The sequence below is a fragment of the Bison bison genome, unplaced genomic scaffold (assembly GCF_000754665.1).
Source record: "Bison bison bison isolate TAMUID 2011002044 unplaced genomic scaffold, Bison_UMD1.0 scf7180017864259, whole genome shotgun sequence".
Classification (NCBI taxonomy): Eukaryota; Metazoa; Chordata; class Mammalia; order Artiodactyla; family Bovidae; genus Bison; species Bison bison.
In genome coordinates this window covers 3,215,113-3,225,099 of record NW_011494831.1, presented here as the reverse complement: position 1 = coordinate 3,225,099, position 9,987 = coordinate 3,215,113, and the positions used below count along the sequence as shown (strand labels likewise).

The 9,987-nt window shown below is 57.5% G+C and overlaps 1 protein-coding gene across 1 annotated transcript; it reads right to left on the bottom strand.

The window, feature by feature from the left end:
* Positions 1-218: 218 nt before the first annotated feature.
* Positions 219-9,357, bottom strand: DLL4 (delta-like 4 (Drosophila)). The gene is made up of 11 exons (XM_010847975.1): positions 8,963-9,357; positions 8,589-8,858; positions 8,042-8,099; positions 6,998-7,261; positions 6,539-6,599; positions 6,322-6,452; positions 4,686-4,855; positions 4,283-4,502; positions 2,431-3,133; positions 1,837-1,945; positions 219-1,302 (listed from the first exon to the last, which is right to left on the bottom strand). The coding sequence occupies exons 1-11, from the start codon at positions 9,026-9,028 to the stop codon at positions 1,297-1,299; spliced, it is 2,058 nt and encodes a 685-aa protein (XP_010846277.1). The 5' UTR covers positions 9,029-9,357; the 3' UTR covers positions 219-1,296.
* Positions 9,358-9,987: the final 630 nt, after the last annotated feature.

Sequence of the window (9,987 nt, the reverse complement as noted above, 5' to 3'; positions counted from 1 at the left end):
GGGTAGAGAAGGCTGGCCCAGGCTGGGGACTAGATGGGTGAAGCCAGGTTCACCAAGGACTAGAAGAAGACGAGGGCCCAGAGCACAGGAGGCCAATCCCAAGTGCATGCACAGGTCCCAGGAGTTCTGCGGGGGATGTGGGGGGAAGCCGGCAGAAATATGAGAAGGGGATTCAGAAGGATTCCCACTCTGTCATCACAAAGACAGGACCCAAGAAGTAATAAACTCCTGTACACATCTGTTCCATATTATAAATACACATTATATACAAAATAATGTTATAAAATGTAGAAAGGTCAGTGCTTCTGATTCTTAAATTATTGAAATACTAGACTCCAAAATAAACTACAAAAAAAAATAAAAACTCATATTATTGATTTCTGAAGATCGGCTTCAAGGGTAGTCCGGGGGCAGTAGTGGGTGTGGGCAGAGCCCAGGCTCGAAGCCGTTGGAATGGGCTTCAAGGAGGGAAGGATCTGGGTGTCCACAGCACCCAGTTTCTCCCTCACCAGAATTTCCATCATCTCTGTCCAGAGCTCCCCAGTTAGGCCTGGTGCCCCTGGCTGGGAAGAGGGGCAGGCCCTCCCCCATCTGCTCACAGGAGCCTGAGACATCCAGGGCCAGAGGCTATGGAAGCCTGGGAAGGCTTACCAATATCCTTACCCAGAGAGCCCAGGCCAGGGAGAGGATGGGGTGGTGTCAGGAGCAAGGCCCACATGCAGTCGTTGGAAGCATGGGGCAGAAAGCGCTCCTCCTCTCCGCTCCGGGAGCTCACCTCACCTGCAGGGACACTCCTGCCAAGAGCTGCACCAGGTGGCTTCCTGGCTGGCGGATGGCCCTGCCCTTACTGGCCTCCTCTCTCCTCTCTGATTTGGACCCAGATGTCGCCATGGAGCCCGGGCCAAGGCACTTTTGGAAACACAGATGCCAGTGGAAGCCAGAGCAGCTCCAGGCCCCATGGGACCACTGCCCCTCCCTCTGGAAAATAGGCTGGAGCCCCAAGGAGCCCTCTGAAGGCCGCTGCCGGCAGGGTGGGTCCAAGTGGCACCTCTCCTCTCCTCTGTTCCCCTGGCTGGTGCGGCTGCCAATCTGATGCCAGACAGACACCCAAAGATGTGGAAGGGTACTGCATCTCTTGGCAGGTTCACAGTCTGTCCAGTTCATGCCATTCCCTCTTCCTCCTGAGAGCAGCACGTTGCATATTAAAAATGTCCCATCCAGGATGCAATGTAAACAATGCAGAAGGAAGGTCCAGCTGCTGGGGTGGAGCTGGGATGTCCTGGGGAGGCTCCTGCCTTATACCTGGGTGGCATGTGGAAAGGGAAAAAGTGGGTTACCCTGGGGTACCAGCACTCCCTCCACGGCTGCCCTGGGCCTCCCTGGGAGAAGCCAGTGAGGCAGGTGGTATGAAGAGGAAGTGGGGCAGCCCTCCTGGTCTTCCGGCCCAACACATACCCATGCCTGGAAGTCTGTGCCCATGAGGGGGCCAGTGAAGGAAGCCAGTGAGTAGGGACAGGAGGGGCCCAAGGCAACCACCCTCACCCACCAGCAGCTGGGAAGCAGCTCCCGGGAGCTGGCCAGGTGCCACGGCCGCCCAGCCCAGCACTAACACAGCAGGAAGAGACCGGGCTGGTTCACCACTGCGGCTCCTGTTTCACACCCTCTGTGGCAACGAGGCCAGCAGAGATCCAAGAGCCACTGAACCAGGCCTGCCAAGGAGCGGTTCCGACCCACCCTTCAGGAGCGGCCGCTGGGGTTAAAAGTAACCGGGCCACTTTCTCATTCCCTAAAGGTAGGAGGGCACATGCGAGACGGGAAGGCGGGCCCATCACTCACCTCTGTGGCAATGACACATTCATTCCTCTCTTCTGATATCAAACACACAGACTGGTACATGGAGTCCCTGGGGGAGCATATGGCTGATATCCGACACTCTGGCTTTTCACTGAGGGAACACAAGACAGGCCGGTGAGGGAGAGATGAGCAGAGGGCTGGAGGAGGTGGGGCGCTAAGCTGGACCCTGGAGAGCCAAAGGGAACTGGCCAAGGTGGCTCCGGGAGAAGACACAGGGATTAGGGATACTCAGTGCTAGCCTGGTAGGCAGTTGGGAACAGGCCTTGAGAGAGCCACAGAGGGTCTCAGGCCTGGAAAAGGCCAGTTTGCCACTGGAGGCAAGCCATGCTGGGGGAAAATTGGAGTCACAAGTGACATAGTGTGGATATTTGAATGAATGAATGAGTGAATGGGAAGGAGGGATAAAAAGAGCCTGGAAGAAATCTTATTGGATTTGTAGCCTGTCAGCGGTAAGAGCCCCTATTTGCTTAAAAGCAGTCAAGGGCCTGGGGCCAGCCTCCCACCTGTCCTGGGAGAGCCCAGGCAGGACCATAGGTGTGACCCTGGGAAGCCCCTGGGCCTCCAGGTGCTGCTTACCTGTGTATCCGCAGTGGCGCCTTCTCCCCTAAGCTCTTATCACTGTGGGAATACTTCCCGGGCAGGATCCCCCGCCCCAGGAGCCCTGGGGCCAGATTATAGTCCAATGTGTGGTTCTGCTGTTTGCCACAGTTGGACTTGTCCAGGCCACAGTCTACTTCCAGCTCCTTCTTCTGGTTTGTGTTCTTGAGCTGGGCAGTGGGGATCAGGTTGTCCTTTTGGAAGTCCGACAAATTGTTCATGGCCTCCCTGCTGCCGCCGTCGGGCCGCCTGAGCCGCAGCTGCCGTACCGCCACTGCCACCATGCACAGTAACACGAGCACCACCACCAGCCCCACGCCCAGGGACACGGCCACCCAGGGGAAGGTGGGGGGCATGCTCATGCGAAACTCGCAGCGGCTGCCCACGAAGCCATAGGGGCAGTTGCAGACGAAGTTGTCAGGAGGGAGGCCAGGGTAGCACGTGGCCCCATTGAAGCAGGGTCCCGAGGCACAGGCTTCGGCAGGCATCCGCACCTCGCAGCGCCGGCCAGAGAAGCCAGCTGGACAGGTGCACACAAACCCATTCTCCAGGTCGTGGCACGTGCCACCATGGACACAAGGGCTGCGGGCACAGTCGCTGATGTTGATCTCACAGTGGGCGCCAGTGAATCCAGGACGGCAGCGGCACACGCGGTTCGGACCTCGGTTCAGGCACTGGCCCCCTGTGGGGTACACACAGGCCACAAGTCAGCCATCTCCAGGGAACGCTCCCTGGAGCAGAGGGTGCCCCATCCCGGGAACCAGCTCCGAGCTCAGGTCCTCCTGCCTCCAGAACACAACCAGCATGTACAGATCCCACTACAGAGTTCTTTGCATGAAGAGTCAGGAGACCCTGAGTTAAGGATGACCCTGGTCCTCTATGCCTCAGTGGGCTCATGTAGAAAAACCACTGGCTGCTTACAGAGCTTTACAGTAGAATCAAGCAGATATGCTTGGGTTTGAATCTCAGCTGTCTCTCTCTAACTAAGGATCTGGCACCTGCTGCTTTATTTTATTTCTAAGCCTCAGTTTCCTCATATGTTAAATTGGAGAAGAATGCTATAGGCTGTCTTTTGAAGGTCAGGTAAAATAATGCATGAAGACACGAGCCCGTGCCTGGTGTATAGTAAACGCTCAAATAAATTATTGTTTCACTTAAGCATCACAACCACATGAAAGAGGACAGGTAGTACATTTTCCCACTTGGTGATGAAGAAACTATGGCTCCGGGGAGTTAACTAGTGACTAGCCAGAGAACAGATTCCATCTCAGCCCTTCTGGTCCCTCTCCAGCCTTCTCCCCGGCACAGCTGTCTGTCTGTCTCCCAGATGGTCACCAGTGGAGCAAGGAGACAAAGACCAAAGACAACATACGTGGTGTCCCCCAAAATGCTGAACATTCCAGACACCTTAAGGTTCCGGGTTCCCCATAGCCATGGGGCAAGGTGAGGCCTCCATGAGCCGGGCCCTCACCTGCTAGCCACCTTCAAAGAGGGACATGAGGCCTTCAAAGTCCCTTTCTCTAGCCAGGACTTCTTGGGGAGGGTCAGAGGCCACCCTAGCCAGATCAGGACATGAGAATAGGAATGGAAGCCAGGCAGTGTGCATATTACTTCCTCTCCAATGGCCTGCACCCACTGCTAACCTGCTCTTCTTCCAAAGCCACCCAGATAATCAAACAAGCTCTTCAGCATCCAGAGCAGATGCAGATCCATCTCAGCCTGCCCAGAGTGACACACAAGGCCTCTCTCCTCCTCTTGTGACCCTCCCTCACCAGAAAGTTCTCTGGGCCCCAGGGCCAATCCAGCATGTTAGCAAGGCAACAGGACGCACCATTGGCACATGGGTTGCTGGTACACCTGTCCACTTTCTTCTCACAGTTGGAGCCAGTGAAGTTGGGGGGGCATTCACAGGCGTAGCTGGTCCCCTGGTTGCGCTCCCGACAGGAGCCACCATTGAAGCAGGGGGAGTCAGCACAACTCAAGGTGCTGTGTTCGCAGTGCAGGCCATAGTAGCCCGGGGGACACAGGCAGTGGTAGCCATCCTCCTGGTCCTGGAATGAGAGCATAAAGGGGCCAAAGTCAAACCATGGGGAGCAGGGATTCATGGCTGGGACCTAGCTCCCACCTGCCCATAGTGCCTGCCCATGGCTGCACATTCACTGGCCACCTGGGGTGGGGATGCCCGGGTACCACCTGGCCAGAGCTCTGCCTTTCTGGGCTGGCCTAGGCCTCACCTTACAGCTGCCTCCGTTGCGACAGGGGTTGCTATCACACTCGCTGAGCTCCAGCTCGCAGTCTACGCCAGTGTAGCCTGGGCGACAGGTGCAGGTATAGCTCCGCTGCCCACTGTTGGAGCATGTTGCCCCATTCTTGCACGGGGAATGGTGCGTGCAGTAGTTGAGATCTGTGGAGACAGGAACCAACTGAGCAGAGCCAAAAAATGGTCTCCACTTCCAGGCTCCATGGAGTGCAAGTTCACTGTCCATGGTCAGACCTGGCGCTTCAACCCAAAGTCTTCCAGGTCCAAATACCCTTCTTCTTCCCCCAGTGAAATTATGTATATCGAAGTACCTAGAACCACATCTGAGGAGTGCAATCAATCAAAGTTGAAAAAACACAGTTGGACACCTGCCTGAAGGTAAGCTCACAAACACATAAAGGTAAGGAAGAGAAGGCGACAGCAAGGCCACATACTGAGGAGGAAGTCAGAAAAGGCTTCACGGGGGAGGGGCAGCTGAGGTAAGCCTGGAAGGAGGATGCAATTTTAACAGGTGGGAAGAGTAGTGGGAAGGCTAGAGCCATCATAGGTGGTTACCAGGCATTTTTTAAAAGCGGAATGTGTTACGGGGGTATTTTGAAATATAAGTCTTTGTTTTCTTATTCAGGGAGGACAGAGAGGGAGAACCAGACAGAGCAAATACAGGGACTGTAAGGGCTATGTTTGAATAAGACGAGTATATGACTGTGTCACCTGGGAGCAAATGTGGGGCGAGGAAAGAGACATGGCAGGAACCAGGTGTGTGTGTGTGTGTGTTTGAGGGGCGTGGAGGGGGGACAAAGTGACACACAGACACACGCACAAAGAATACAGGGGCTGAATTCCAAGCCCCTTGTTGCCAGCAAGTCAGGGCCCAGGCAAGTTCCTTCTATCCTGGCAAGCGTCCTGCCCACCCTACCCAGGCCTGTGCTGGTGTCTCCATGGCAGCAGCCACCCCATTTGACCCTGAAAATGGGAGGAACGCGCTGCAGCTGGCTATGAGGATGAAGGAGAAAAGGCTCCCTCCCCCACCACTGAGGCTGGCAGACCCCCATACAGCCAGAAGAGTGACCAGCCCCCCAAACACCAGGAAGACTGTGGGCTCAGGCAGCTGCCTGGCAAGTGCTACTGGGGAGAACAAGGGAGGCTGTTTCTGCCTCACCGAGAAGGCGGTTAGATGTCACTCCGCCCAGAGGTCCCCCGCACCCACAGCCTCGGGGCAGCCCGTGGGCACACCCCACCAGACAGCTGTTTAGGGGAGAGCTGCTCAAACAGCCCTGGCAGGTAAGCAAACACTTAGGGGGTTAATAGGTAACTACAAGGTCGAAAGAGGAACTGAGCCTGGCACCCCTCTCTCTGGCCTTGTTGGAATTTATGAGGCCACCTTCAGGCTGCCAACTTGTCACCCTCCTGGCTCCTCCAGCCACCCTCTTTCCCTAGCACCTGAGGAAGAAGGACCCACCAGCTCACGTTAAGCCAGTTGTTAAGATCCTTCCAAGTCCCAAGCTCCTTGAAGGATAATGGGAAAGTTCATCAGTCATCAAGTAGGAAAGGTCCAGGTGACAGCTCTGGTTTCCACCCCCAGCCCATCCCTTCTCTCTGCCCTGACTCACCTTGGTCACAGAACAGGCCTCCCCAGCCCTCATCACAAGTGCATTGCCAGGGGGTGCTGCAGGTGCCATGGCGACAGCCATTGTGGGGGATGCATTCGTTGCACAGGCGGCCCTGCCAACCCGGGCGCCAGCTGTAGAACAAAAGACAAGCTGGGGGTGAGGTGAAGGCCTGGCCAGGGGACGGCTCCCCCCTCACAGCTTCCGGTCCCCTACTCACATGCACTCTGCAGGCTTGCTGCAGTAGCCATTCTGTTCATGACAGCCAGAAAGACAGATAGCTGAGGGAAGAAAACAGGGCTGGGTGAGGGCGGGATGCCAATGACTCTGAAGTCCTATTCTTCCTCTCCTGCCCTGGGGGTGCCCCCAGCTCTCCTGGGCTTACTTCCCACTCCTGGCCTCCCAAGGGAGCCATGGATGACTTAAAGAGAAATAATGGCACAGGGAAGGAGAATCCAGTGCAATAACGGGGTGTTTGTGGACTTAGCATGATGGGGAGGAACGCTAAGAAGAGAGAGGGCAGAGTCCAAGCCCGTCCTAAGCATCCCCAGCTGTTCCTGAGGCCCAGTTAGTGGACAGCCCAGACCGCTCTCCAAGGGAGGCAGACTGCAGACGACAAGATGCCACTGTGCTTGTTCCGGGGACCCCCCTCCAGGCAGGTGGGAGCTTGGCTGCTTACGCTGTTCGCAGTACTCCCCCGTCCAGCCGGGCAGGCAAGACAGGCTGCCATCTGGCTGACACACGTAGTGGCCGAAGTGGTCATTGCGCTTCTTGCATAGACGCGAGCAGCTGTCCCCATAGTAGTTGTCACTGCAGATGACCCGGTAAGAGTAGCGCAGCCTTGTGAGAGGGCTGGTCTGCTCATCCAGTAACCAGTTCTGGCCCACAGCTAGGGAGCCCTGGATGGCGATCTTGCTGATGAGCGCGTCTGGTGGCAAGGCCTCTGAAGGGGCAGAGGGCCGGGTCAAGGAAGGGCAGCCAGTCCCCAGTAGTGCCAGCAACTGCTGGATCAAACCAGTTGTCCAGATGACCCCCACCTGCCAGCAAGCACGGGCCACAGGAACCCAAGCGTCCCACTGCTTAGCTGCTCTGTATGTGCATGTGCAGAGAGCCTGATACCATTCAAAAAGGGGACAATAGAAGGATGTTAAGATATCCCAGTGTTCTGGAGGCAGATAGGCAGGGGAAAGAGGAAAAGAGGTCAAAATGAGGGGATAAAAGAAAAAAAAAAAGAAAAGTTCTCCAGGCCTTTGAGGACCCTGGGAGCAAAGGGTCCTCTGGTGCCCATTCAGGGGTTCTGCCCTTAAAGATGGGTAATGCTTTTCTTTTTCCTTTTCAAAGTGAGAATTGTTGTGCTGCTGAAATATCCTCTTCCTCTGTGTCAGAACAACATCCCAAAGCCATTATTCCCTTTCCAAAGGAGCGGAATTCGCGAAAGGTGTAAAATACAGGAAGGGGCCCGTCAGCGGCGCTGGCAGCTTCGGCCTTTCTCACCGCCGTGCTCCCCGCGTTCCCACGCCAAAAATAACCCGCAGGAAACGCAATTGTGCTCAGAGTCCAGGCAGCGGGCGGAATCCGAGCGTCCAGCGCGGGGCGCAGCTCCCAGCCTAGCTGAGCATCCTGCCCCCCACCCCCCACCCTGCACTTCCCCCGCCTATTACAGATTAACTCTTTCGGCGCTGCGCCGTGTCGCCCCCCTGTGGCCGCGAAGCGAGCTACTCACCTGGCCGCAGGTCATCTCCTGGTGCGTGCCAAGCTTCAATAATGAGTGAGAAGGTACCCTGGGAACAGAAAGGAGGGGGCGGGGGAAGACAGAGAGATGGCGAGATGAACAGGGGATGGTGGGGGTGCCTTTCGGCAGCCGGTTTAATTAATCTAATTGCAGGATACAGTTACAGCACCCGGGTCAACATAACGGGTCTGTGCTCAGAAGCGCGCGCGAGCAGGGAAGGCGAGAGAATCCCGGGTAGGAGGAGAGTTGAAGAAGGGGTAATGTACGGGGGAGTCTTTCGGAGGTGAGGAATAGCCGGGGTGGCAGGTGATGAAAATTGTATCCCAAGGTCTAGGAAAAGATGGGACGTAGAACTGGGAAAAGAGAGACTGGTGAGAGCCTACAGGAGGGTGAGGTCCCAGGAAAGAGTCGGAAAGAAGGGTCAGAAAAGAGTGCCCCCCCTTTTTTTGGAGGGAGTGAGGAAATCTAGAGAGAGGGTTTGTTCCCAGGAGAGCCCCCTTCTCTCGTGATCTCCCAGTGCGCCCAACGCTGTACTCACCGGCCAGGTGAAATTGAAGGGTAGTTGGAGAGGGTTGCGTCCCCCGCCGCTACTGTTGTCTCCGACGGCGAAGGAGTTGGTGCCCAGCACAGGCGTGGAGACGCTGCCGAAGGTGCAGGGCCCGGGAGAGACGACCGCCTGGAAGTGCTTAAGGCAGACGCGGAAGAAGGTTCGGCAGCCGGGTTCGCACGGCCGCCCGCTAGCTAGTACGCCGCGCTCGTTGGCAAACTCCTGCAGCTGCAACTGGAAGACTCCGGAGCCGGCCGCGGGCTATTGCACAGGGACCAAGAGAAAGAAGAAGGGGAGCGGTCAGCTCGGTGGACGCCCGGGGCTCAGGCCCCGGGCGCGGTGGGAGGGAGTGGTGGGGATGTTACCTGCTGCCAAAGTGCCACCAGCAGCAGTAGCGCCCAGCCCGAGGCGCGACGGGACGCGACTGCCATCCCCTGGGGCGTCGCTCTCTCCACCCGCGGGCTAGGAAGCTTTCCCGCGCGTCCCACCGCCGGAGGGGTCCCTGAAAAGCCAGGCTCCGCTCGGGGCTTTCCTTCCGCCTCTCCTTCGCGCTAACTGCGCTCCAACTGCCGCGGTAGGTAATCCAGGTGAGGGCGGCTGGGTGGCAGCCGCTCTGAGGACGTGTCCTCGGGTTAATCCTGGTGCTGTAAGCAGGCTAGTGTCCGGCTACGCGGCACTGAGGCGGCTTGAGCTGCGGCTCTTGGCCTTGCGTTCACTGACCGCGCTCAGCGCCGCTACTGAAACCTGCGCTCTCCCGAGCTTTCCTTATATATATTGGCTCCTCTCTTCACCCGCCTGTCACTCAGACTCGTGGTCACTCTCCCCTCCCCTCCGGCCTCTAGCTGCTACAGTCCCAGCGCCGCCCGGAGGGGCCTCCGCCCCCGCCTTCCCCCCTCCCCGCCAGCCAGTCAGGCACAGGTCTCCGCCCCTCTGGGCCGCTCTCACTCAGCTCCTGGGTCCCCCAGCTCAGAGCGTGCCGAGGTGACCAGTTCTCCGCAATTGCGGGGTTACAGGAGGAGACATGGGCCTCGGGAGGACTAGGGGGAGCACCAGCGGGAATGGGGCGAAAGATGAGCTAGTGGTTCCCGGATGGTAGAGGGGGCGGAGACACTGGGGAGTCCCCGTGGGCGGAGTGTCCACGGCCGGCGTTAGTTACCTGCAGCCCTCGAGCAGGTAAAGGGAACTTAAGCTCAGAAAGCGAAACCAGCGCTGAAGGACTCGGATCTCCTTTACCCTCCCGGAGCTTCGGGAGCCCTGACGTCGTCGGCCCCCAACCTGTGAGCGTCCATCTGCCCCGCACCCTACCACCCTACCACCACCCTGCGCAGCAGGGAAGCCAGCGGACGCATTAACATCTCTATGGCCAGTGCAGACTAGGCGAGGGGCCAAG

Excerpts from the sequence above, each read along its gene's own strand:
- DLL4 (XM_010847975.1), bottom strand. The coding sequence starts at position 9,028 with ATGGCAGTCGCGTCCCGTCGCGCCTCGGGCTGGGCGCTACTGCTGCTG. Across the intron at positions 8,859-8,962 it reads TGGTGGCACTTTGGCAGCAG|CCCGCGGCCGGCTCCGGAGT; the intron begins GTAACATCCCCA and ends CCTGTGCAATAG. Across the intron at positions 4,856-6,321 it reads AGGCCTGTTCTGTGACCAAG|ATCTCAACTACTGCACGCAC; the intron begins GTGAGTCAGGGC and ends CTGTCTCCACAG.